Source organism: Colius striatus, chromosome 8, assembly GCF_028858725.1.
Source record: "Colius striatus isolate bColStr4 chromosome 8, bColStr4.1.hap1, whole genome shotgun sequence".
In the NCBI taxonomy this organism is placed as follows: Eukaryota; Metazoa; Chordata; class Aves; order Coliiformes; family Coliidae; genus Colius; species Colius striatus.
This window is the reverse complement of record NC_084766.1, coordinates 19,093,721-19,121,410: the sequence shown is the minus strand read 5'-3', so window position 1 is coordinate 19,121,410 and position 27,690 is coordinate 19,093,721. Positions and strand designations below refer to the sequence as shown.

At 43.7% G+C, this 27,690-nt stretch overlaps 1 protein-coding gene across 2 annotated transcripts; it reads left to right on the top strand.

The window, feature by feature from the left end:
• The first annotated feature begins 9,862 nt into the window (after positions 1–9,862).
• Positions 9,863–26,064, top strand: LOC104555504 (annexin A8). Of its 2 annotated transcripts, XM_062001276.1 has the most exons (13): positions 9,863–9,903; positions 10,014–10,060; positions 15,896–15,986; positions 16,250–16,344; positions 17,404–17,517; positions 18,338–18,428; positions 19,055–19,134; positions 19,755–19,814; positions 20,310–20,403; positions 22,815–22,910; positions 23,158–23,216; positions 24,058–24,180; positions 25,965–26,064. In XM_062001276.1, exons 2-13 carry the CDS (start codon positions 10,040–10,042, stop codon positions 26,019–26,021), a joined length of 981 nt encoding a protein of 326 aa, XP_061857260.1. In that variant the 5' UTR covers positions 9,863–9,903; positions 10,014–10,039; the 3' UTR covers positions 26,022–26,064. The 2 variants fall into 2 exon arrangements, with proteins under 2 accessions (XP_061857260.1, XP_061857262.1); XM_062001278.1 differs by lacking the exons at positions 9,863–9,903; positions 15,896–15,986; positions 16,250–16,344 and having other exon boundaries at positions 10,040–10,060.
• The last annotated feature ends 1,626 nt before the right edge of the window (positions 26,065–27,690 follow it).

Here is a 27,690-nt window from a genome sequence, read left to right as displayed (position 1 = left end):
TGGTAGTTGTCTGCTTCCAGAGGCATGAGCTACACCTGGCTGGTGACAAGAGGGGCTTGAGGAGTTGATGGAATGCCCCTGGATTCACCAGCTCTGCAGAGTTGTTTTTGCGGGGTGACACAGCCAGCATTAAGCCTTCCCTTCTGCTGTGCTACTGAAAGCAAATCAGGCTCTGATTGTTTCTCTGTCCTCTGATTTGGGCCTCAGTTTCCCTTGCTGTAAGAACAGAGCCCAGCTCTGTCTGTGTGAGCCCTACAGTCAGCATTCCTGGCCGAGTAGTTTCTGCAGCTGTAGCTACAGTGGCTTAATCCTCTCACAGCTTGCCCTGGGGCAGAGGGAAGAGGCAGGAGAGGCTCCTGGTAATGGTCATGCACAAGACTCATGTCTGGTATTCCAGTATTTTCAGTGGTTTAGGAGTAGCACCAACTCAACAGCAGGAAATAAGCATAAAAATAGCATGTCTGTGTCTTTGTAGCCAAGCAAAATGCATGATGTGTCACTGCCAAGATGTGCCCCCAGCACCCCCTTTCCTAACTGGCCTTTGGAAAGATGCATGCAGAGGACAAGCTGTGGAGAAGCACTTGCCTCCACAAGTCTGCTGCTTCTCAGACAGTGGGCTGAGGACAAATATCAGTCCCCAAAGGCTGTTGTCTTGTTATTGTATGGTGTCATGGTTTGACATGACAGCCTTTTCTGGTATGGGGGAAGGGGCTGCAAAGATGGCTCCTGTAAGAAGTTGCTCACAACTCTCCCCAGCTCTGAGCCAGACCCACTTCTGGGGCTGAGCCAATTAGACGCCTCCACGATCACTTTTTAAGAAGAAGCCGGAAGGGGAGGTGTCTTCCTCCATCTTCTTTCCTTCTTCTGCCCCTTTTTCTCTTCTTCTGGCTGGTGGTGGTGCAAGGAGTAGGAACAGTGAGAGAAACAACCATGCGGACTCCAAGGTCAGTGATGAAAGGGAGGAGGTGTACTGTAGCAGAGACTCCCCTGCATTCTATGGAGAGAACTGGTGAAGCTGAGATTTATTTTCATTTCTTTAAAGACCCCACATCAGCGGGAGAGACTCATTTTGATAATGAGCCCGCATCAGGGGCAGCGATTCACTTCATTAAAGGCCCCAAGCCAGGGACAGTGATTTTGGCCGGAGGAGGCCTTGTCCCGAAGGAGGGGCCCTTTATCAGTATGGCCGAAGCAGGCCCTGTCCCGAGGAAGGGACCCAATATCCACAGCTGCAACTGTGGAGAGGAACCCACGACAAAGCAGCTCATTAAACTTATGCCCAGAAGAGGCCTTGTCCCGAGAGAGGGACCTTGCAACCGCGGTGAAGAATCCACGTCAGAGATATTCACCAAGGACTGTGTCCCGTGTGAGGGAACCTGTATCGGCAGAAGCCGCAGCTGCTGGGAACAACCCACACCAGAGAAGTTTGTTAAGGACTGTGTTCCGGGGGAGGAACCCCGTGTTGGAGCAGGGGAAGAATGCCAGGAGTCATCCTCATCTGAGAAGACAGAAGCGGCAAAGCCCATCTGTGAGAGACTGACCACATCCCCCACTCCCTGCCCCCCTGAGCTGTTGCGGGGGGAGGAGGTAGAGATATCGGGAGCAGTGAGCTGGGCCCGGGAAGAAAGGAGGGATGGGGGAGGGAGATCTTAAAGTGCTGGTTGTAATTTTCTCATCATCCTACTCCCTTTTTGCTTTTATTCTGTTCTGTTTCTTGTAGAATAAACTTTCCTACTTTCCTCTCTAAGTCGAGTACTGGAGTCTGTTTTGCCCAGAACCATAATTGGCAGTGAGCCCTCCCTGCCCTTGTCTCAATCCACAACAATCTTGCTTATCTTTTTACTCCCATTTCGCTGGGTCCTCCGCCATCTTAACGAGGGTGGGGGTGAATGGGGGCATCGAGCGAGAAACTGTCGTGGTGCTGTTGTGCTAGCTGGGCCAAACCACGACATATGGTTTGACCAGTGAGGGCAGACAAAGCCTTTCCCTGTATGGATGATGTGAGACTCAAATCAATGCCAGCCAAGAGATGCTCCTTGGCAGGGCTGTTACCTGCAGAAGGGAGGCCACTGCACACAGTCACAGGGACGTGATGACACATGGCACCACCCCAGAGTGGCCATTTGGGCTGGGATTCTCTGACAGTGCTCTAGTAAGGGCAGTGCAGGGCTCCTCAGGGCTGAGGAGGCAGATGGCAGCCATGGTGGTCGGGAAGGCAAGCCTGGCTGCACTGTCACTGAAGGGCAGGACTCCACAACAGCCTATTGCCCACAGCAGAGCAACGTACTCAGACTTCTCCAGACCAGAATGGAAAATTGTCATTGCTTTAAAACAAATAAATCTGTTTCAAGCTGGTTTTGCTGTGCTGAAACTGGCAGTTCCAACTCCAGCAATGGTTTCTTCTGCCACCCACAAAGTATATGGGATGCCCTCTGCTAGCCTGTCCTGGCTGTAAAACCTGTAGGCCATTCTCTCTCTAGTACTCCTCACCTTCAGCACCAACCAGCATCCTTGGAGATGCTGGTCCATCTGAGACACTATGAGTGTGAGGTCCACATGCTCACTGGAGCTTGCATAATCTTACTGCTTACCCTGGTTGATCAGATTCTTTTGTCCATAGCTCTGCATGCCTAGAATCTTAGAAGGGAGTCTATGCAGATGCATATCTATATGATAAAACTACTTCACATAGACACACACACACATGCGCACTCACATCAGGAGAGAGAACTGCCTTTTGATAGAAATGAAGATTGGAAATGTGAGTCATAAAAGTAGCCTGGAAAAAGTGTTTTCTTTAGTCTCCCACTTACCATTGACTTGGGATGCAATGCAGTACTTTTGCTGCTCGTATAGGAATTGTCCAAGTCTCTGCTGAGATTGCCAAAAGCTCATAGGACCAGCACCAGACATGCTTACCTAACAAAAGCAGTCCTCCAGACATGACACAACTTCTGCAGCAATGTGATGCTTTCTCTAAAGCCTAGCACTGGAGATGACTGTCTTCTAAGCCAACAACATGTGTTGTTATGTGTCTTTTACCAAACTAGCTCTCTGCAATTTAAAATGGTCTGATGGCTAAAGGCTCCCACTGAGGTTTAGTTCTTGGACCGGGAAGAGTTCAACATTTCTGGGCCATTCAATAGCAGAACCACAGCTAGGTAACTGTAGCCTGACAATCCAACTGCTCAGTGCTTTCTGTTTCCACTGTAGGCTGACCCATGAAGGAAGCATGGGACAGGCTTTGGGGCTGCTGCCTTTCCTCCTTCCAGCACTCATAGACCTCTGCGACAACTGGTCCCTCCTCACCTCCTTCCATGGTGAGTCTCATTTTCCAGGCTCTTTCCTTCACCTTCCCCAGAGTCACTCCATTGGCCATGCCTCTGCCTCCTCCAGTCTCTGAGCAGGGCCAAGCTGGTAACGCAGAAGCAGTGTGCATGAGCCCGTGCTGTGTTTTCTGCACTGCACTTCATACAGATACACACTCTAGTGTGCTGTAACCGGGTTGCTATATCACTATTAAAGTGAAGGGATTAACTCTGAAACATATGCTGAGTAAAATTCTCCAGGCAAACAAGCCTTGACTATCACTCCTCTTGTATCCTTGCACCTAACTAAGCTAATCTAAGAGCTGAGGACAATGATTCCATGTCTGATATGTTCAGTCCTATGTGACATTGCCTTTATGACAAAAACTGGTGCTGAAAAGTTTAGGGCACAAGGTAGTATACTTCGTGCCGACCTGCAATCGAGACAATATGATGTTGTGAATCTGGCTCTTGGGAGAGCTTGTTTTCATTTCTTACTCTCTCCATGACTCTGAACTCATCCTCTCTGGTTTGACCCAGTGGACTATAATCACCTCAGCATCACAGAGAGGCTGGTCCTAGATCACCCACTCTTATCTGGCAAAGATCTCTAAGAAAATATTTAAACACTTGGAAGATTTTCAACAAATACAGCTAGACCACAGCCCTAATCTTAATGAGAGCTGTCTGTTTTAGCAGCACTATTGCTATTTTTACTGCCTTTAATGTAAAAGCCTTCTCTGTTATGAGATTGTTTGCCCTGTATTTTTGTGCTTGTTACTACAAAAAAAATTGTGAAATATGTTGTTGCCATTAGAAAACAACAGCCATTATAGAAGCACACAACAAAACACAAAACCAAGTAATTCACCCTCACAGATTCCCAGTAGCAGTGAATTCTTCTACAGGTTCTAGAAACTGGCACCTGGGTGACTGAGGAAGATGTGTAAGTGTCCACATTGTTGTGAGACTGGGCTCAGCAACCTGTCTATACCATGAATGATAAATTGTCATGGGCAGACCCATTTATCAAAGCCTTGCTCCTGCCCATGAGTATAAGGGAGTGCTCATGTAAAGTGTCCCCAGTGGTCTGCTTAGGTGATGAAGATTATAGGTACTTGGGTAGAGACTAAATGCCATTCTCCAAAAGAGGAAAGCAGTACTTCATGTCTCTGCCTCTGTTTTCCTTTGCCAAGATTTTGAGATACAAATGCCTTCACTATGTCCAACAAGACATCTGAATGTACACAAACAGATATCTGGATACCAATTTCAACATTACTGGTGTAACTTTCGTGGCCATGTTGATTTCAAGAGTGTCACTGCAATTCTGCAGCAGTGGGAGGAGGAGACAAAGTCAACCAAAAGACCATGGGTCTCAGTACTCACTGAAATCATTATGAGACTTCCCACTGGTTTTACCGGTGACAGAGGAACACAGAGAAACATCTGCACCTTATAGAAATGTTCTTCCTAGTATACCAGTCCTATACCTGTTTCTTTTGATGACAATGTCATGATAACATCATGCCCTACCAGTCTGTGCTGTCTTTAAAACAGCGATTGCTCTTTGGTTCCCTACTTCTTTAGACTCAACAAGGCCATGATCTAAAGTGTTTTAAGCCATTGGTACTTGCACCCAGGCACAGCACTGCTATGCAGTGTTCCCATACTGTGGCACTGAGCAATTACAACCCATCATTCCTAGCTTAGCTGAGCTAGTAGCATATCATGGACTGTACACCAGGATGTTCTCTTCAGTGTACACTGCTGTAGGCTGGAACATAGATACTTCAAAGCTCAAGGCAGATCTATCTGTAGAGAGTACAGAGTTTACTGTACTCTGTACAGAGTTTACTGCAATCAAAATGAGATATATAAGCAGACAAGGAGTCAATGCCAAAGCTGGATGCTCCCTGGAGCACTAGTTTAACCTCTAATTTTACCAGGAAATTGGAAATGACACCATGTTCTCTGTTTTTTCAACCTTAACCTCCTTCAGCACAGATCACTCCACAATGCTTGAACTCTCCATTCTGAAGCTGCTACTTTTGGGGCACTACTGCATGATCAGCATCAAGCTGACCCTGTGATGGGGGCTGCTGGCTCAATTCCTACTGCAGAATGAAGAAAGTCAGTAGGAGCTACAAAAGATGACATCATGTGGTGGCCTATGGTCTAGCTGTGTCCAGCCTACTCCAGCCCTCAGCAGAACAGCAGGATTTCTGAAGAGTTATTATTGTCTCTCATCCCTTACTAAAGTTTTCTCTCTCCTTTATGACCTAGGTAGTGTGGCCCTGTGCTTTATAATGATATTGGTAGATACTTTGGCTGATCAAGAAGGTTGGATACCTGCATTGTACACCATGCTAGCAGTGTAACAAACCTGCTATTTTTCTACCCTAATTTATATCTCCATCAATATTAATAAGTGTGTAAAAGCTGGAGAAAAGCATCTCACCAAGAAAAGCTATCTGACAAATGCAAGTAGTAAAGAGCATGTCGCTACCTTGCTACAAACAGCATGACTTCAGATATATATATAGAACCTTTTCTCCTCTCCCTTAGGCTGCTCTATATAAGTCTGCCTCCATTGCAAGGTCATTTCGAACAGCAAGACTGTCTTTAATCGTGTACAGATACCTGTGCTTATTGCATCAAGGACTACATGAAGAAAACCCCCCCAGAGAGGTAGGTGGGGACATACACAGAATATTTCACACATAAGCATCCAAAGGCTTCACAAATGCTGCCTACCACCTGCTGCCAGCATGCAAATATTGGCACCTCTCATCTACGAATCAGACCCAAGTGGGTTGCCTTTGCTCACTTTGATTCAGAGGGTGCTTTCTTTGTTGGCCTTTAGGGTTAAATAAGAGCAGTGACTGCCTGTTTTGTGTGGGGTTGTTAGGGTAACCGGGAAGAATTCCTTGGCACCAGCACTAGCAAAAGAAAGGAATGAGTAGAAAAATGCTAAGCCTGAGTCAGAAGCAGAGCAGAGGCAAAGCAAGCCAAGGAGACATGCTCTGCTTTGTTTGTGTTGGTGCCTCACCCTGGCTCTCCTACCAGCAGCACAGGGGCCCTGTGCAGCAAAAGTGCTCTGTACAGGCCAAGTCTGCAAATCTCTGTGTCCAGAGTGCCCTACAGCACTTGGCTGTCCCTGCGGACCCCAGGGCTCATCCTCCTGAGCTGCAAAGGTGCTGAGTGGTGTCAAGCCCTGAATTTTTGCTCTGTTGCTGCTCCTGTGATTGAGTACCCCCTACAGCATATAGATGTGAAATTTCTGTTACAATACTTGGCACAAAGCCACTTGTAATAAAGTTTATTAATAAAATTTTTAAATGGAAATAATCCTATTTTCACTGTGAAAGATGGCTCAAAGGCACAAGAGGAAAGAGCGAGGTAAGTAGTAAACTGCCAGGTAGGTGACTACCTGGTTTTTTAGGCTTTAGTTACTTTATTTTTGCATTACAGACACTGTCCTTGCTTAAAACTGCTGCCTTCCCCATCTGCTCCTTTTCCCTAGCTCACACCTTTCAGAAAAAGACAGTAATTTTTTGGTTGGATTGGCTTGCTGGCAAATTTACACAGCTCTCCCATATAGTGATCTGATTTCAGGTGATGGTGAGCTGATTAGCAGATGTAATAGCATTTGCTCTTAAGAATTGTGAAGGCATTTAACTCATTATATCCATGTAAGTAGTGCTAGATAGGGAGGGGGTTAAAAAAAAGAAAAAGGAGCAGCTATAGAAGTAGCAGAATCACAGAATCATAGAATGGCAGGAGTTGGATGGGACCTTTAGAGATCATCTAGTCCAACCCCCCTGCAGAAGCAGGGTCACCTAGATCAGGTCACATAGGAACATGTCCGGGGGGGTCTTGAAGACCTCCAAGGAAGGAGACTCCACAACCCCTCTGGGCAGCCTGTGCCAGGGCTCCCTCACCTGAACAGTTAAATAGTTTTTTCTTACATTTAAGTGGAACTTTTTGTGTTCCAACTTCATCCCATTACCCCTTGTCCTGTTGCTAGATACAATAGAAAAAAGGGATGTCCCGACCTCCTGACACCCACCATTTAGATATTTATAAATGTTAATAAGATCTCCCCTCAGTCTCCTCTTTTCTAGACTAAACAGCCCCAGTTCTTGCAGCCTTTCCTCTTATGAAAGATGTTCCAGTCCCCTGATCATCTTCCTTACATTGGTTGAGTGTGTATTGAGGCAGCTCCAATGTCACTAACTGAAACTTAGTCCCAAGGGCCGTGTCAAATAAAGCTAAGTACACTGGTAGCTCCTTCATTTTGTGTAGCTGAAAAGTGATTTGGACCAAATGGCTTAAAAGTGCAAAAAACAAACCCTGATTGTGGTGTATGTTCTTTTACAGGAGGTTTCCACCCACTTTTGTTGGCTGATTTTTTGTTTTGTGCAGGCATATCAGCAGGACCAGGGACTCTCTGAAAGCCTAGAGGAGGCCTGTGGATAAGGCTTGAGAAAGATTCACTGTGAAGAAACTCTATAGGTGTCTATACCCACTGCATGATTGACCCATTGCCAAGGTCACTGCTCCTACAGATAGCTGAGAGATGACTAGTACCCCACAAAGTACACAGTACACTATAAGCCAACAGGATCGCTGAGTCAAATTCTAACCCACTTAATACGATGCTGGGCAGAGTTTCTATTGACAAGAGATGTTGTGAAGATGAGTCCATGTTTAAAGCTGCTCAGTTTAACAGCAAAAAGGGATATTGGATTGTAGTCTGTCTCCTGCTCCATTGGCCTGAGAGTGCCAAGTGCTCTGGTCTGTATTAAGACTGTGCAGCACTGCTCTGAGCCTTGCTGCACAGGTACTCTGGACCTTTCCTAGCCCACTCATATTGATTTCTTAAAATCCAGCCAGTGTTTCTCTGCATTAAAGCCCACTCTTGAGTGCCTTTGCAGCTTTTTGTAGTTTATACTGGCAACAATGACCATTTGGACCTTTTCTGTCTGCTTTGGTCTCTGCTTTCCTATAACCTACAGCTGTTTGACCTAGCTCTGATTTTCTGTCCTGAAGGACTTTTTTGTCCTTGAAGTTCTCAAGAAAGCTAACCTCTGTGGCAAGCCGACCTAAATAAATGCTGACACATGGAAAAGGTCTATGTAGCAAGCCAGGCACAGCCCTGAGATTTAGCAAAAGCAAACCCACCCTGCTTGTGAATCCACCTTACCCTCAGGAAGAGGCGGAGGAATGAATAACCAACCACTCATGAACTCTCACCATGTGCTGTTGATGAACCTGCCTCTCGAACACTGTTAGAAGTCAAGCCAGTGCAGACCCCCAGTGGCATGGTTTACTATACAAAGGGCAATGCCTCCTCTTTCACATCTTGCCTTCACCTAAGAGGGATGCGTTGGAGAAAGGAGGAGCTGGCACAATATGTTCTTTTGAGAATAGCCAGGGCAGCTTCCCAGGGACCCTGCAGGTTAAGTTAAATAGCAGTGTGTGGGAAGGAAAGGAGAGGCCTGTAGTTTGGTGTTACCCAGTGTTCTGTGTGGGTCTCTGCATAAGTGAGAGGGGCCAAAAGTACTATATAGCAAGGGTTAAGATATAGCTGATGGGAATGTTTCCATCAGGATGGCTTTTCATTTTAAGTAAATAAATAAATGCTGGCAAGGGTGGATTTTGACAAAAATCTAGACAGGAAAATATTGCTACAACCATAAGATATTTCAGCTGATTTCACAGAAACATTTTGCCAAATTAAGGCATTAAGAACTATTCAGCTCTTTTTAAAACAAACACAAAAAGGAAAAAGAATAACATTTCACACCTTCTCTCCTAAGCCTTAACATGTCACAGCAGCTAGTGCAAGTCCTATGACATCTTTGCTGGGGTTGGTATTACTAAAAGTTGTTAGCCTTTATGTTAGAGATGCTTTTTGACTCATGCCGTGCAAGTCTAGGTATGGAATGGGGGAGACCTTACAAGTGTCTGTACAGTCTGCTGGTGCGTTGAGCTTTACTGTAAGGTATAGGACATGGATGATGTGGGCTGTGGCTGTGTTTGTGATGTTATGTGTCCTATTTTTGGTTTGGGTTTTTTTTTTAATGAGCTTTTTTGAAGGAAGGAAAGTAGAGCAGGGTTTGCTATGTTTCTGGAGTCCCATTTTGCAGTGTTCTGGGTTGGTAGAGATAGAAAGATTTGGTACTAATGAGTGAGTGGCTTATTCTGTTGTAGCAGAACTCACTGAGTCTCAGTGGAGTTTTATGCTGAGAAATTACCTGCGGTTATATTTTGCATGTTGTGTCTGTGCCAGAGGCCAAAATGTTAGCAGAGAAGGGTGTGTGTGGGGAGAAGCAGTAGAAAAACTACAATGAGCCTTAGTTAACAGGTCTCCTCACAAGTGAAGCCTTGTTTATTAAGCAACTTAATCTCTCTGTGAGATCATATGTGAAAAACAGGTTGAGCCATGTCTGAGGGTGTTGCCCGGTGGAATTTATAGGTAAGGATGTTATATACCTGCATATTCCTGGCATAGAGAGACCAGTTACATTCTGCAGCTTTCAGAGGGAATAAGCCTCCTGAGGAGTACAGTTATTGCAGTTTTCTTGTGGTAAGTTCATTGAAAAGAGCTTTTGTTTCTTCCTTTTCTCCCTCCACCCTCTTCAAATCTCAGGTTTCCTAAGCATGAAGTGTAATATATGTGGTTTTCTCCATCAACAGACTGAAGTGTTGCTACTGAGACTGCAATGGCATGGTGGAAGGCCTGGGTGAGTAGACAAAATGTTGAAGTAAGGCACCCTGACTTTTTTTGGCACCACATTAAGATAACTTATAAGTTGCCTCAGGTACTGTGTGGTAATTAAAAATTTCCCTTTAAAAATCAGCAAGACTTATTTACTGATTTTCTGACTATAAAGCAGTGTTCAGCACTTCAAAAACTTTGATTTAAGGAAGATGTTAACATGAGAGCAGACTCTCCCTGGGCCTTCAGTTGAGAGTGGTGTGGGGAGTATTTGTGTGCCTGTGTGTGTGAGAAGACAAGTACCAGGGAACAGCAAAGTTATACAGCTGTGGTCTGCAAACTGTGGGATCCTTCTCTGCTCCCTGCTCTTGTGGTAGTGTGTTCAAGTCACTGATCCGTCCCCACTATGGTCCCCAGTTGTGCTGGCAGGCAGTCATCACAGAGGAAGCTGTGGTCAAGTCACAATGTCTCTTTCTTTGGTGGTTTCTAACATTGCAATGGCAATGTGAGTTTAAATACTCTGTTGGTCTGCCTACTAGGAGCCAGAAGTGCTATGTATGCTGTCTTTTAAACTCTTGTGGCTTTGGGAGGAATGTGGGAGGGTGGGAGGATGCTGATGGGGTGCAGTGAGGCAGCCTCCATAGTATTCTCAGGCCAGGGGCCAGGCAGCAGACAGGTCTGGTGATGTTCACAGCCCTGCTGCCATCCATGGCAGCTCTCCTGTTAGCCTCTGTGAAGGCCAGGTTTACACCCAGACTTTATCTCCAGATAACTACAAGCCAAAGCCCAGAAGAGACCTGCTGGAGACGTGATAGATTAGTACTGATAGGTAGAAGGTCTTTTTGCCCAGCCTCACTGTCAGTAGTGCACAAGCTTTTTCTGGACTACTTTTGTCCTGTTTGTGGGAAAGGATTTGTCCCAGAGTCCCATGCTTCTTGTTGTGAAGATGACTTCACATTTCAGCAGCCTGTGCAAGGGGTGAGGCTCCAGTGCTGCTGTTCCCCTCCCAGCTGGGGCAGTGAAGTCAGGGTGCTGCCAGATGCCAGCAGAGGTACCCAGGAAGCATAGGAAAGATGTATTGCAGCCTATTAGATTACCTGAGGCACAATACATCATCAAGGAGTGAGAAACTACTTTGTATGGCCATAACCAATTTTGCAACTGAGGGATGGGAACTGGAGGAGAATATCAAACCAAAACACCCTGTGGGATGGGGAATACCAAGTTAATTCCTACTTTCCTTTAGTAGGCTTCAGATAGGAAACTTTCCTGATCTCAAAACATAGATTTATTTTTTCCACATGAAGATTAAAATTTTAGTTTCCTTTTTGCCAATTTACCTCATTTTTGTTCCCCTGGAAGTTTAGTATAGTAAAATTGATTTCCACTCCCCCACCCCGATGCTTGGAGTAGTTCTCACTTTAATGTTTCCTTTTCTGATGATCTACTCCCTGCTACCTTTCAAAATGGAAATAATTTGAAAAGTTACAGTAAAGAAGATAAAATTTTGAAGCTCCAGTGATCTGTTACCTATCAGTGCTGTAGGGGGTGAAGGCATGAGAAGATGTTGTCAGGGGCAAAGGAAGGAAGTAAAAAATGTTTTGGTTTCCTAAATCCTTCAAAAATACAGTTGAGAACCAAAAGGAATGAAAAGAAAGTGAAGCTTTTTCAGAAACTTTCCACTGGTGGGAAAAACAAAACAAAACAAAACAACTCTACCCAGTAACCCTACCTGTACCCAAATTCCATTTTTCAATAAACTACTGTTTAGGTTTGAAAACATTTTTGTAAGAAGACTTTTAATTCCCTTCTCCTTCATTTACAGCTAAAACCTTACACCAGCTGTAAGGTATGCTGATTCCATTGCTTTCATGCCAATTACTCATCTTTACATGAGTTACACTGATGACTTGTAATTTCAGTTAGGCAACTATAGGATCAATTCGTCTGGGAAACTGCCCAGGGTTTCTCTGGAAACATTGTGATTGTAACTATGCTGGAACAATTATGTACATAGAGAATGAGATGTATGAGTGAATCATGTGTGCACTACTTGAGCCAGAATGGGCTGTAAATGTTTAGTGGAATTAGTACCAAAAAAAGACCATTGTTTAATTTCCAATGCCTCCAAGTGAAAGCTCAGCTTTACACTCCCTCTTTCACTGAGTCACCAGGAATTGGTCCAGAATTCTTTCACATGGTCCTTGCATGCAGCTAGAAAGGGTAATCCATCTTTTTCAGAGCAAAATCAGATGGAAGAGTGTAACCTACTTTCCAAGGCAGTTGTGGTAGCGCTAGCTGATTTCATGGAAGACCAGAAAAGGAGCACTTACAGTGGTTCAGTCAGCTCAGCCAAAATGTTCCAGGCTGATGATAAACTATTGAGGGTGGCAACACTTCAGTCTGTCACAGCTCTTTCTGCAGTGACAGCTTCGTCACAGCCTTAAACTTGCTGCTCAAAACTCATTGGGATTCAAAGCTGCATCTGTTGAGTTTTGTGTTGACACCATCCTCTTCACAGCTGTTCCTTTCTGCTGGTAGCAAGATGTGGTAGCACAGCAGTCTGTCTCTGTGCTGGCTGTAAAGCAGACTTCCAGATCTTGCTGGAAGATGAATATACTTCCTCTCTCAATACTTGTCATTGGTTTTTTGTTGCTTGTCTCTCCTCTCAAAGCTTGACTAGCAAATGTGTTGGCACGCAAACATGTGCCTGCTGTATCTATAGGTAAAGCACTTGACAAGGACACCTGAGCCAGTTTGCCCACAGCCAGCCTGAACATCTATGCAGTGCAGTGTGGGTATGCTTCAGCTGCAGTGCCAGGTTAGACCTTACATGTGTTGACAAATACTCTGGAGAGCATAGCCACTAATCTTCCAGTCTCTCATTAAAAATCAGGAATGCAGTTCCTGGAAGGAATATGTGCAAGCTTTTCTACTTGGCAAAGACTGAAGGCTTTTTTCATCTGGGAAAGCTTTTTTTCTCTGGAGGAATCATGGAGGACAGGCGAGGTGCCTGAGGACTAGAGAAATGCCAGCGTCAATCCATTCTTCAAAAAGGGCAGGAAGAATGACCTGGGAAACTACACACTGGTCAGCCTCACCTCCACCCCTAGAAACATATGAAGGAAAAGGTGGTTATCATACGGAGTCAATATGGATTCACCAAGGGGAAATCCTGTTTGACCAACCTGAAAAGCCTTCTATGAGGGCATAATCAGTGGGCTAGATGAGAGGAGAGCAGCAGATGTCATCTACCTTGACTTCAGCAAGGCTTTTGACACTGTCTCCCATGACATCCTCATCAGAAAGCTCAGGCAGCGTGGCTTGGATGAGTGGACAGTGAGGTGGATCGAGAGCTGGCTGAATGACAGAGCCCAGAGGGTGCTGATCAATGGCACAGAGTTGAGTTGGAGGCCTGTGGCCAGTGGAGTTCCACAGAGATGGGTTCTGGGGCCAGTCTTGTTCAACATCTTCATCAACAACCTGGATGAGGGGACAGAGTGTACCCTCAGCACATTCATTGATGACACCAAATTGGGAGGGCTGGCTGATTCCCCAGAAGGCTGTGCTGTCATTCAGGAGGATCTTGACCGGCTTGCGAGTTGGGCAGAGAGGAACCTCATGATGTTCAACAAGGACAAGTGCAGAGTCCTGCATCTGGGAAGGAACAACCCCATGCACCAGTACAGGTTGGGGACTGACCTGCTGGAGAGCAGCTCTGCAAAGAAAGACCTGGGAGTCCTGGTTGACAATAAACTAACCATGAGCCAGCAATGTGCCCTCGTGGCCAAGAAGGCCAATGGCATCCTGGGATGCATCAAGAAGAGTGTGGCCAGCAGGTCAAGGGAGGTTCTTCTCCCCCTCTACTGTGCCCCGGTGAGGCCTCATCTAGAATCTTTTGTCCATTTCTGGGTTCCCCAGCTCAAGAGGAACAGAGAACTTCTGGAGAGAGTCCAGTGCAGGGCCACCAAGATAGTCAGGGGACTGGAACATCTTATATATGAGGAAAAGCTGCGGGAACTGAGACTACTTAGTCTAGAGGAGAGAAGACTGAGAGAGGATCTCATTAATGTTTATAAATATCTAAATGGTGGGTGTCAGGAGGTTGGAACATCCCTTTTTTCTGTTGTAGCTAGTGACAGGACAAGGGGTAATGGGATGAAGCTGGAACACAAAAAATTCCATTTAAACATAAGAAAAAACTATCTCACTGTGAGGATGATGGAGCCCTGGCACAGGCTGCCCAGGGAGGATGTGGAGTCTCCTGCTTTGGAGGTTTTCAAGACACACCTAGATGATCTCTAAAAGTCCCTTTCAATCCCTGTGATTCTGCGATTCTGTGACTTGAACAACCTGGAAGGACTCTAAGAGAAAAGGGGTAGAGTGCTCAGTCACACAGGAAATAAGAGCAGAAGAGTTACACTTGTTATGCAAGTCAGCTTTGACAACCATAGAGATTCTTTCTGGTTGGCAAGTTCCGATTTGAGAATACTTTTTATCTTACTCTGAAGCAACTCCCATTGAACTCCATCAGATCCTACTGATATTATTAGTTCATTTCCTGTGACAGCTTCAATGTTCCTACTGATAAGAACAATAAGGTTGTGTCCATTTTTGAAATATAGTGGGGATGACCGTTTATTCCTAACCACTCAATCTGTTTTTCATAGGACTTTATTGTTAGAGGTGAGTCAATATATTCAAGCCAGTCTCTCTCAAAAGCTAGCAGCTTTTGTTAAATTGAAGCTCTTAAGCTTGGATCCTGATTGATGGCTTTTACCTTATGATGGTTGGAATAACCCTTGGTGTGTCTTTCTACCTTGAGACTCTGGCACTGACAGCATCTTAGGGGTCTGTCTGGAGAATTCCTGTATATCTGGTGCTTGGTTCAGGGGAGAACAACAGAACTGCACTCCTTCAGATGGATCTCTTCTTTCAAAGCAGTCTCTTGGCCCAAATCCTTCTAGTGGAGATGCTTACTTCTTGACACCAGCTGTGCAGAATAATAAAGCTACTACATAGGAGAATTGTCTGTAAGAGCATGACTATTCCATGAAATCAATAAAACCTGCGTAAAAACTACTCTGCACCCAACCACTGTGAAATGCACCATAATAGCTCAAGAGGGACAGGGAACTTTTACAGAGCATCCAGTGCAGGGCCACCAAGATGATCAGGGGACTGGAGCATCTTATGAGGAAAGGCTAGGGATCTGAGTCTGTTCAGCCTGGAGAAGAGAACACTGAGGGGAGACCTCATGAATACTTACAAGTATTTGAAAGGTGTATGGCAAGGGGATGGGGCAACACTTTTTTTCTGTAGTGTCCAGTGATATGACAAGGGGTAATAGTGATGGAGCACTAGCACAGGCTGCCCAGGGGAGTTGTGGAGTCTCCTTCTCTGGAGGTTTTCAAAACCCACCTGGACTTGTTCCTGTGTGACCTGGTCTAGGTGGACCTTCTTTAGCAGAGGAGTTGGACTAGATGATCTTTAGAGGTCCCTTCCAACCCTTACTATTCTGTGATTCTGTGATTCTGCAAAGCCTTGTATTTAAGAGGTGGATAGGAAAGTCTAGCCTGCTCAGCTGCTGCTGCCAGGCTGGCTGCAACTCATGACTGTTTCAGCTGTGTAAATCATACTTTGCACTGCATATTTCTGCCAAGATGCAAAGACACATGGACCTAGGAGCCTTCTATTCTCTTTGGAGTTCTGCTCTACCAAGAGGCTTTGAACTAATCCCTCAACTCCTCTCTGCCTTCCCCATGTGGGGGCAAGGAATAATAGTAATGTACTTTCAAAATAGTTTTTCTTCAGCTGATGAAAAGCAGTGGTGAAAAGTCCTGTATTTTTCTTCTTTCAGAGTGAAGCAGAGGGCAGGTCAGTGACAGGTGCTTTAAACTTCGACCCCGCACCTGATGCTCAGATTCTGTACAAGGCCATGAAAGGGCTTGGTGAGTTGACTCCAACTGCATGTCTAAATTCTATATTCTCTTTAGGATTGACAAGTTGAAAGCCATTCCTTAAGAAAATTGCAGCTACAAATTTCACTCTTTTTTAATGTGGAAAAATGAAAAATTATTCCTCAATACATACTTAAACTTCTACACGAAGGCCGTGAACTAGGGAAGGCTGGCTGAATGTGCAGACTGGGTTTTTGGATGAATCTCAACATATTCTGTGTACTATGTTTATGGCTTGTTGTTGCTCTCCACAGGGACTGATGAACAAGCTATAATTGACGTCTTAACCAAGAGGAGCAATATGCAGCGTCAACACATTGCCAAATCCTTCAAAGCACAGTTTGGAAAGGTTACTCCAAAACAAAGCCATATTCAGTCTACATGCAGGATGTAGCAAATGGGTGTACAGTTCATTCTGCAAGCATGATGCAAGCAATATGCAGGTCCTCTGCAAATAAGTAGATTAATATTTATTTGTAAGGCCTGGGGTGAATATGCAAAATTAATTTTTGCTTGGAAAAACTGGGTTTCCCCTAAAGATCGACATTTTAAAAAAAAAAGCATTTTGACCAGAAATATTTTTTAAACCTATTTTTACTTAAAGTGTAACTTCTTACTGTTTTTGAAGCTGTAACATAAATTGATGCCTTTCTAAGTGCATTTTGAGTAAGTGCATCGGAATCCATTTAAACGCCAAACAAAGCTGAATTTAAAGACTTGTTTAATTATGTTTGTTTGGAAATTCTGGAGATCAAAACAAACTGTGGTTATTGACAACCATGGTCTCCTGTGGCTGTATCTTTAGGTTTGATAAAATTTTACCTTTATTGGGAAAACTTTTCCACCAGCAAATTGTCACCAGCCCCTCTCTGGAGACTCCAGTGACCCTTGCTGGGAAGGATTCTTCTATGCAAGGGCCTCAAAGGGAAGGAAATTTTGAGGGGGCAAAAAGTTTTCCTTTCACTACATTATAGTGAAAGGAAATTTTGAAGTCTATCTTCAGACTACATGCTTGAATCTGCAGAAGTCCCGAGTGCACATTTGCAGGCTTTGGGAATCAGCATGTCTGGAGCTACATTCCTTTCTCAATTCAAGGCCTTCATCTGCCAGGTTCTGCTCACTGAGTAAAGCAGGGTGGTGGAAGATACTGATCTTCGTACTCTGTAATTAGTGTCTGGGAGAAGCTTGGGTATTGGGACAACAGGGGAACCTAGATAAATCCCATTTTTGAGTCAGATGCCTATTGCAGTCCCAATACCTTTTCTAATAAACTATCACAATACAATACAAACAATACTATAATTCAACTTCATTGCTATAGGCCACAGGGACAGGGATAGAAACAGCACTGGGCAGTAAAATGATCCTGTGAGGCTTTTTGTATAACCATGTGATGCATGTTTAACAGGATCTGGTCGAAAGCCTGAAGTCTGAGCTGAGTGGCAATTTTGAGAGGCTCATTGTAGCTCTGATGTACTCCCCATTCCAGTATGACGCCAAGGAGCTCTATGATGCTATGAAGGTAATTGAATTACATATTGATATTTAAGTAGTAGCACAGATACAGTATAAATGTGTATTAATGCAAGTGGTAATAACTAGACTGTTATATTATTAAATTTGCTATTATCATTAGCCTTTGAGAAATAGTTAATAGTACTATTAATACATATTCTGGGGGAAATGTTGCTTTAATATTCAGGGCTGTACGAGAATTTTTGTACATACATGTCTTGCAGAACCTAAGGAAGCAACAGCAAAACTAAATTCAGCTTAGTCATGAAATAAATGCAGAGATTACAGTTTTCAGTTAAACGTCTCTTAGTTGTCTTTCTGCAGTGCCTCACCTGAAGAGAGCTCAGTGATACAAAGCTGCTGCACTGATGCCCCACCTGAAATGTGAAACCTTTAAGAAATCAGGGAGTGGAGATGTGAGGACTAGGCTGGGGTTGGCTGGGATCGAACCTATTGACACAGGATGGTTTCAAGTTTCAGCTGCAGAAGAGGTCTATTAAAACAGTATAGAGGTGGACTGACGAGGCAAGCATTAATCTACTCACATCCCTCTGACTCTATCATCAAAGATAAAAATCCAGAAAAACCTTGCAGAAGTTACATACATCATCCTTTGCAAATGAGTCTCCTCAGTAAAAGAAACCATGCTCAAACCAAACATTTTGTCTCCAGCTTTTGTAAAGACAATTTCTCCCAGCCCAGCACACAGCCTAGCACTTTGCTGCAATCCAAATCCTCACTTCATCATACCTCTCTATCAATAAATTACACTCCATGACTAGATGCTTTCCTCCATGTTTATTTCTCCACTATGTTTTCTGTTAAAGGGTATGGGAACAAGTGAAGGTGTTCTCATAGAGATCCTGGCATCCCGTACAAAAGCACAGATCAAAGAGATAATCAAGGCCTACAAAGAAGGTAAAGTGCCTGGGACTGTGGTTAGTGTGGTCAGAGCAATGTGTGACTGCCTGATTGCACAGGAGGAATGGTGTTGCCAACTAGCACTGTCAGCAGGAAAATGGATTTTTAAAAGCAAGAAGGTGCAACCTAATTCTACTTTCAGCCTGGCAAAATGAACATGACTATGCTGAGACAATTTGAAAATCCCTTTCTAGGTCTCCATCCAGCTACAGGAAAAGCAAAATCACCAAATTCTTTCAGCTTGACCTCTCGTTATATTGTTGAAATGCAAAAAAACCTGTAGCGATGCACTTGACTTTTTCTTCCCATTGAATATATTCTAGATGAGAATTTATCAAACATATATTTGTAAATATTTGATATCTCTTTGCCCCCTTAAACTATCTCTCTAACATTAGCCCTGTGTTAATTCCTTGGATGTCAGTGGAGGTAGTGACTCAGGCAGATGAAAATGCCAACTTCGGTATCACTGAGGCTATGAGCTGAGCTTGTCATTTGGTTTCTTTCCTTAGTGACCTTCTTGACTAGTGTCAGGCCATCGTGTGTCCTTGGGTGACTGCTAATATTCTCACTGTCATCTCAAGTAACAAAGTCATTTTTTTCATTCTCTTTCCCTTGGGCAGAATATGGTTCTGATCTGGAGCAAGACATTAAATCGGAAACAAGTGGCTACTTTGAACAGATTCTGGTTTGCCTTCTTCAGGTACTGCTAGAGAAGTGAGGACATAAAGATCTTCACATTTTTATCTTCCTTCTTGGAGAACACATCCAATAGAGAAGGCAATACAGTCATGATCATCAGATAAATGGCAGACACAAACATGTTACTTGTGTTGGATTTGTGTTTCAGCCTCCATGTGACTGAAGCAAGGAACCTTCCCTCCCTTGGCAGCAGTAAGAGAGCTGGGAATTTAGTCAGCTCTGCTGTAGGAAGACACCTCACTTTTACATATGCTTAAAGCCATTGCACTCTGCAAGGGTCTTAAAAAGCAATGCCCCTCAACTATGATTCACCAGTCTTCCAGGGTCTGTGCCCTGAATGCTGAGTGCCTTCAGATGCATTTATCCTATCATGTTTTCTGAATTTTCATGCCTAGCAGCAGAACAGCTAAGCATTTTTTTTTGTTCCACCTCATGACTCATGTCAGTACCTTCCAGCGAAGGAGTTAGCACTTGTTCTGTCTGAAATGTTGCTACTTGAGTACTCTACAGAAACAGATATGAGAAGGATAATTGATCTTTGCCCAGAACGTATGCTGTAATCTTTATATATTGAAGAATCTAAATGAGACAAAATGTTTACTATTCTTTTTCTTCTTATAGGGTGAGAGGGACAATGCCACTCTTTATGTGGACACAGCACTGGCTCTCCAGGATGCAGAGGTAATCACTGATGTGCTTTCATTCATCTGTCTTGAACTTCAGAGTGCTTCAGTCAGCAGAGAGTTAGAGCCACAATAGTATGGGGGAGATGATGTTCAAGTGGAAGCAACTTTGGGTTCTTCAGTTTTTCCTGCACTGTTGAGCCTTGCTACTACAAAGAGGAGTGATGAGAGCTGGGCTTGGGCTCAGCTGCTTTTAGTACATGAAAGTATATGGGTATGGTGGAGCTGGACAGCAAAGAAAAGGGAATAAACCTAAAGAGTATTGTTGGCTGCTCCAGCTGCTGCAGGAAGGATAGAAAGGGTGGAGATAATGGCTGCTCCAATTTGACTAGAAGACACAGTCAAGAGTTTTCATAATCAAACATTCTAGGGGAGCCTAGCTCAGTGGTTTGGGTTACTTCAAACTCTTTACCCTAGCAATACCTTAAGCCAAACCTTTCCTTTACTAGCTGCACGCACAGAACATCTCTAACAACTGTGTGTTAAATTACAGACTCTCTATGCTGCTGGGGAGAAGATACGAGGCACTGATGAGATACAGTTCATCACCATCTTGTGCAAAAGGAGTGCCACACACTTGCTGAAAGGTATGAAGCAGAGCCCACACTCCTAAGCCTCTGAAATGAGAAATCACTCTAGCCAAAAAGAAGTGGGCCAAAAAGATGGGAGAGATGTGTTGTGGTTTAACCACAGCCAGCAGCTAGGCAAAACACAGATGCTCACTTGCCCCCCATGGGATGGGGAGAGAATTGGGGGAAAAAAACACAACATAGAACTCAGAGGTTGAGATAGGAACATTTTAATAACTAGAATGGAATAAAGTATAGTAATAGTAATGAAAAAGAATATAACATAAAGAAAATAAAACCCATAGAAAAAATCCTGCAAAAAACCCCAACAAATGAAGCCAAGTGCAGTTGCTCACCACCTTCTGACTGACCCTCCAGTTTACCTACTGGGCATGATATCCTATGGTATGGAATAGACCTTGGGCTAGTTTGAGCCAGGTGTCCTGGCCATGCTCCGTCCCAGCTCCTCCTGCACCTGTTTGCTTCCAGAGACTGGAGAAACTGAAAGATCCTTAACTCAAGATAAGCACTAATTAGCAGGAACTAAAACGTCAACATGTTACCAACATTATTCTCACGCTAAGCCTGAAACAGAGCACTGCACTGGCCACTAGGGAGAAAATTAACTGTAGGCCATCTGAGACCAGGACAGATGGGTAGTCAGAAATCAGCACCTGAGTCTGTCGTCTAATCCTTGGTCTCCTGGTAACCAAAAGCCACCAATAGCTTTTGTGAAAGCTTATGAAGACAGTGCTGCTGAAAATCAAGTGGTTTATCTAGGAGTCCTTATACTGTGGTGATGGCTGTATGGTATAGCTGTTTTTATAAACCATAGGAGAGTCTCTTTCTAACCAGGTAGGTGCACAAAGAGGACAGACTTGTGACCACTTTGATGTGGGTTCCTCTGGGGAAAAAAATCACTGTAAATGTAGCTGGTGATTCAGTGCTGGAGAAGCATGTGGTACACCCTGCATTTCTGCCTTGGGTACTTCTGCAGACATCAGAGTCTGCTGGGGGGGAATACTCTGACCTAGCTCCATCTAAGGGATCCCTTCGCCTGGTGCCACAGAGACCAGGCCTTGTCACCTTCAGGCTTCTGAGGCAGTCCAAGGTTCTGACTAACAGATTTTGTTGTGTCAACTTAATCACAGAATCTTAAGGGTTGGAAGAGACCTTGAAAGGTCATCTAGTCCAACTCCCCTGCCAGAGCAGGAACACCTAAAGTAGGTCACACAGGAACTTCTAAGTATATAAAATACTGTGTAAATCAGCTGGACTTAAACTAATAAATCTAACTGGTGATAAATTAGATATGCCTGAGCTTTTTCAAGCTGAGGACTTCCAGGCTGTTTTCTACACCTTGGAGGCCAACTCCCTCTTGTGTTTCAAACTTAACATCCCACTATCACTTAGAAAACAAAACAAGGAGTGGTCTCTAGTCTTCAGCTTTGTCTGCCTTTAAGAACTGAATTTCAGCTGGTTGTTGTCAGGATGCAACCAGTGTTTGAGACCTAATTGGGACTTATTGTTTCACCAAGCAAGTAATTTCTTCTGTGCTATGGCACTGTAAATGTTTATCTTTAAATAGTGTAATAATTGCAGCATTTATTTTTTTTAATATGCAGAGTAGTTGAGAAGGCTTTATCTATCTGTCTGTTCTGTGGTATTGCCTATCCCTGAAGTATCTGAGTATTAACGTTTAGCTATCTGATCTTGAATGCTCAGCAAGCTTCATTAAGATGTCCATTACATTATATAGCAATTTTCCCTCTCTGTTAGTCTGAAGATTGGGAATCAAAACTGATATCTGTAATTCTGAACCTCAGAATGTGTAGAATATATAAGTTGAACAAGAACTCTGTTGCTAGGCTTTTGTTAATGTGGGAGTTCAAACACTTTGGAATCTGAGTCTGTGTTTTGCTCATTTTTCTGTGTTGTTTTTTAAAAAATATGCTAGAAATAATAAGTTTTACGAAATTATTGTCATCACTTTCAAGTCTTGGGGCCATTAGCAATTTAGTCCTAGATTTGATTTTATTTTATTTTGGTATCTGAAGCTGGTGATACTGACAAACACAAGACCAAATGTTACAGTTATGCCTAGCCTTCTGTTGTCTGCCTTATTTCTGTGCTTATAGACAACACTGGAGCACCAGGTTTCCAAATGAATGAGGTGACTGAACTTGAATTTTCAAATGAAAGTGGGGAATTAAGATCCATGGATGGGTTGGGTTTTTGTGAACATTGCCATCCATTTTTGTAGCTGATTTCTGGGCTGGACTAAAGCCTCTTGAAGTCAAATGTGCTGTTGCTTTAGCAGTTTGTGTGTTTTGGTATTGCCACACAAGCAATACCTATAAAAACTGGGCACAAAATGCCTGAGAAGTTGCTTGCTAAAAAAAAATTAAAGCCCTTTGTGTTTGAAACAGTGTTTGAAGAATACCAGAAACTAGCTGGTAAGAGCATAGAAGACTCTATCAAGAGTGAAACCAATGGTTCAATTGAGGATGCCATGCTGGCTATTGGTAAGAGTGGCTATGTTTCCCTTTCTTTTCTCTGAATCGGATGCCTTCTCTCCTGCAGCAGTTCACTGTTATGGGATGGATCTACCTTATAAGAGTATCTGACAGGAAGTAAAGTTTACTTTTTGGATAAGATAAATTCAGATCCCAGGGGCACACTGAATTAGTAGAAGGCATATGGAATCTCTGTTACCTGCTGCCCTGGACTGGCATTACCATTGATTCTTACTGAGCCTTTTTGTATGCCTAGTGAAATGCACCAGGAGCATCCATTGCTATTTTGCAGAGAGGCTGTACCATGCTTTAAAGGTAAGAATCTTCATTATAACATATTTGTCTACTTGTAAACTTGACTTCCACCAATTCAAATTAAAAGAGCCAAGATTTTGGTGAAATCCAGCATGTTTACGTGCTATTCTTACAAATAATAGCAGAATCCCTTCAAACACTTTGGGTAGAAAAGTATCCTTTAAGCTTGAGATACCAAGGGAGTCTGGCTTTTCTGACTTAGGAGTCTGCAAGGTGCCCAGCTCCACCTTCTGGAATATGGGCAAAACTTCTGGAAGAGACTTTTATAGGAGTTTGATCATGGTGGAGATTTGTCCATGATGTTAATGTAATCAGCTGGACCACAATATTTTCTTTTTAGAAAGCAATTACTTCAATGGTAGTATGAAATGAAAGAGTTCCACAGAAAGCATTTGCAGATTGTGCTCCCGTGATTCTTAACTGCTATGTTAACTCATCCAACTTTGCAGAACGCTGAGATGGCTGATTATTTTTTGGCATCATCGTTATCTTAGTTTACCTGTGAGAGATAAAACAATATTGGTTCAAGTGTTGCATGGGTGATGCTGCAGAAGGACAATATGTATTCAGTGCCAGCTTCCAACTCTGTAGCACGTTTGCTTTTGCATTTTACATGTGCAAAGACATCTTCTTCCATTGCAGATTTGTGGTATTGATAGTGCCCCCTAGGAGGGACGTGGGAGTTGGCCCTCCAGAAAAAGAAGCAGATGTGCTGCAGAACATGTGCCAAGCCATGTTTGAAAGCTGACAACTCACGTCCTGTATCAGTTTGCAATAGCTTTTCGCTTGAACATCCACTACGAAATCACAGACTGATATATATATATATATATTATTCCAGGGGACTTGCACCCGTGATGGGACTCTCATAAGGGTGATGGTATCTCGAAGTGAAGTTGACTTAAATCTTATAAAGGCTGAATTCAAGCGTATTGCAGGAAAGTCTCTCTCCAGTATGATTCTGGTAAGCAGCATCTTGATATGACAGTTCTTAGCCATCACATACATTCCTAATCTATCCATTGCTGTGTGACACTCCCATGGTTGTTTCAGTAAAAATTCTGAATGTATGATCTGCTAAGATCATAGCTCCCCTTCATTAGGTCATTAACAATCCTCTTGAAATAAGAATGTGCCTGAAACGTGATTGTATGCTCTGTAAGTGACTTGAGCAAAACCAAAGCTGAGCCAGGTTTTTCATGAACTAGGCTCCTAGATTAATCTAGATTCATTTAATCCTCCCTGTTACATTTTTCCTACACTGCTGTGCCATTTTTCCTCTCTCTCTGCTGTCCTTAACTAACTCAAGCCAGTGCTACAGAAGTCAAAGCAGGGCTGGGATTTTTTTTATTTTTGGTTGGGGTTATTTTCACAAAATCACAGAATCCCAATGGCTGGAAGGGACCTCGAAAGATCATCCAGTCCAACCCCCCTGCCAGAGCTGGACCTCCTAGAGTAGGTCACACAGGAACTCATCCAGGTGGGTTTTGAATGTCCCCAGAGAAGGAGACTCAACAACCCATCTGGGCAGCCTGCTCCAGTGCTCCATTACTCTCACAATGAATAAATTCTTCCTTGTATTTCTTTGGAGCCTCTTATGAGGTGCATGTTGTTTCCAGCCCATTTACCAGGATAATGAAGCAATGGGCTACAGACTTGTGGCTAGAGTCACAAGATGTCTTGCAGGAATGCAGAAAATATAATATGTTTTGCACCTTGGTAAGGTTGTGGCTGAAGAAAGCACAGTACAAATCCATAACAAAGCCAGTTGAATCTGAGCCCTAAAAAAGCTGAAGTGGCAAAAGGAACAGAAAAGGATAATGCTGGGTGTAATCAAAGTTAAGCACGTTAGCAGGCACGCTTTATACTTGGTGCCAACCTCAAAGTATAGTCACATCAGACCAAATCCTTTCCATCTGAGCAGCCCATTCCAGTGCTCTGTCACCTTCACAGTGAAGAATTTTTACCTTATGTTTCTTTGGAACCTCCATTGCCCCTTGTCCTATTGTTGAACATCATTGAGAAGAGCCTGGCTGCATCCTCCTGACACCCAACCTCTATGTAGTTGTAAACATTAATGAGGTCACCCCTCAGGCTCCTCCAAGCTAAAGGGACTCAGATCCCTTTGGGGTTCTGGTTTTTCTTCTAATTGACAATGTCAATGTCTGTCATGTTGATGAATGATCAGTCTTCAAGGGTCTGTACAGAATGTTCATTCCTCCTGAGAAGTGGAACTGGCTTTACACCTGTCGTCACAAAACACTCAAAGGGAACCAATGTTTTATTTAGTGATATTCTCTGTAGTGCTTCTCTAGACCAAAATGACTGTATTTGTGGCTTAAAAAAAATGTCATGTGTCAGGGACAACTGCACTGCTCTTTCTGTAGGGGAGAGATGCTGCACAAATACTCAGGGGTGAAAAATATGAACACAGCAGGCTTGGCTGATCTCATGCTGACTTTGTCTGTGTTGCTCTGTGGAATGGAGCCCTGATCAATTGCTCACCTGGATTTCAAAGAAAATAATTGGTCTTTAAAATGTTATTTCAGGTGGCAGCTAAAAGCCTCAATTTCTCTGTTCACTTTTGATGGTGTGTCAGCTGGCAGTAACTCTGCTGAAGTCTGGCTTGCTCTTTCCAAAGTGTTTTTCCTGTGTGGGCTAATTCCTCTGCATGCTTCAAGACCTGACTTTGTCAGTCCGTGGAACTTCCACACTTACTTTTTCTTAATTTATTTTTTATCTTGTCAGGATGTCACCAGTGGTGATTACAAGACAGCCTTGCTGAATCTCTGTGGCGATGACTGACAAAATCTAAGAGGAACATGTCAAAATGGATACAGAGAGAAAATTAACAGTGAACAAAAGTCTGAAGATGCATGTGTGGAAAACCACTCTGTTGATCTAAGTGGGGAGAAAAAGAAGATCATATTAATGGTAAAGATTTCCAAATATCTCTGAAGGATATGGATGCTCATTACACATTAAAAGCTATTCGGTTCCCCAACAGGTTTTCAAACACAAGTGGGAATATTTATCTTCTTTTGTGTTTCCATTTTGTTCTGTGGAATTTCCCTCTCTTTTAACACACTGTGAAGAGTGGCACTTGGATGTGAGATTAAAGCCATTTTAAATCCTTCTGTAGCTGTTTTGTAAGTCTGCATAACCCCACAGAGCTTGGTCTGTCGTGAAGCCTTGCCAACCAACTTCACTAGGACAAGCTGGTACAACACTGACCATTCGATGCTGGCAGGATGGGTCTGGAAGAAGTCCCACATATTAATGAGGCTTTAGGGCATGAGTCAGAGTGGAGAATTCAGTCCTAGGAGGGCTGGTTTAGCAGCTGTATCTGTATGACTTCAGTGGGAGCTCCCCAAGGAGCCAAGGAATAGCACAGTCAGACTGGCTGAGTGAAAGTTGAAAGCTGTGTGCCTCCCTCTGTGTGTATGTGTATGTGTGCGTCTGCAGGGGTTTGAAAGGTTGAAAAGTTCAGGATGTGACATCCATCTCACCGTGGAGAAGTCAAAACTGAAGCAGACAATTTGGTTTTGGTGAATATAGGCTATCCTGCTCTTGGGAGCAGACCTGTTTCTCCTCCTGATAGCACAATAGCTTCACAGAAGTTAGAGGACTCTCTTGGAAGTTGCCCCTCAAATCCATGACTGCACCTACCACTTGCTAAGTGAGACCCTACATTTGGGCAGTGCTACAGAAAGAACAGGATTAAATGCTTCAAGAAGTTTGGGTATTCCTTGTTCAATGCTCCTCCACACTTAAGCAACTAATTTAAATGTGTAATTACCAAAATCCATTGCATTCAAAAAAGCAGCTTTTCTGATCAACTGGGTGAATTTTTGGTTAGAGGTGTAGTTGCTCCCTTGAACTGCTGAAATGAACAGGAACCACTGCAAGGAGAGTACAAAAAGTCTTAAGGAGTCAAGATATCTGTATCTCTAAGGTGAACATGAAGAGGAGGGAGTTTCAGTCTGCAATCCTTTAGGTGTTTGTGTTTTCGGTGATATCCCAAATTCTCTTCTTAGAGATGTGTCTCTAGACTTACCATCAAAAGGATGTTCTTCACTCATTTTTCACAGGATGTTTGCCAGCTCCAGGCATCAAAGCACAGGGAATCACGTGCCCCTTCTGCTGACCAGAGGACCCACTTGGTATTCTTTCAGAGAGTCACTTGTTCTCATTGTCACTGATGATCAGCTTTCCTGTGTTTTTCCTTCTGAGCAGGCCCAGGCACTGGTTTCCAGTGAGAGGCATGCCAGGACTGGGGAGGGGGATGCTGCCGCAGAGAAACCTGTGCCGACACCTCCATCTTGTGGGTGCCAGCAGGACAGGCGTAGGGTGGTGAGATTTGCTCCCCTTCAAATAATGCAAGCTCTCCCTCCTGGGGGTTTGTCAATCTGTAGTGATGGGGTGTGTCGGCTGACAATTCCCGTCGTGACCCAAGTTTAGGGACTCACTAGGC

Coding starts and splice junctions, on each gene's coding strand:
- LOC104555504 (XM_062001276.1), top strand. CDS start 10,040: ATGGCATGGTGGAAGGCCTGG. Junction 10,061..15,895: donor TGGCATGGTGGAAGGCCTGG/GTGAGTAGACAA, acceptor TTCTTCTTTCAG/AGTGAAGCAGAGGGCAGGTC. Junction 17,518..18,337: donor AGCTCTATGATGCTATGAAG/GTAATTGAATTA, acceptor TTTCTGTTAAAG/GGTATGGGAACAAGTGAAGG.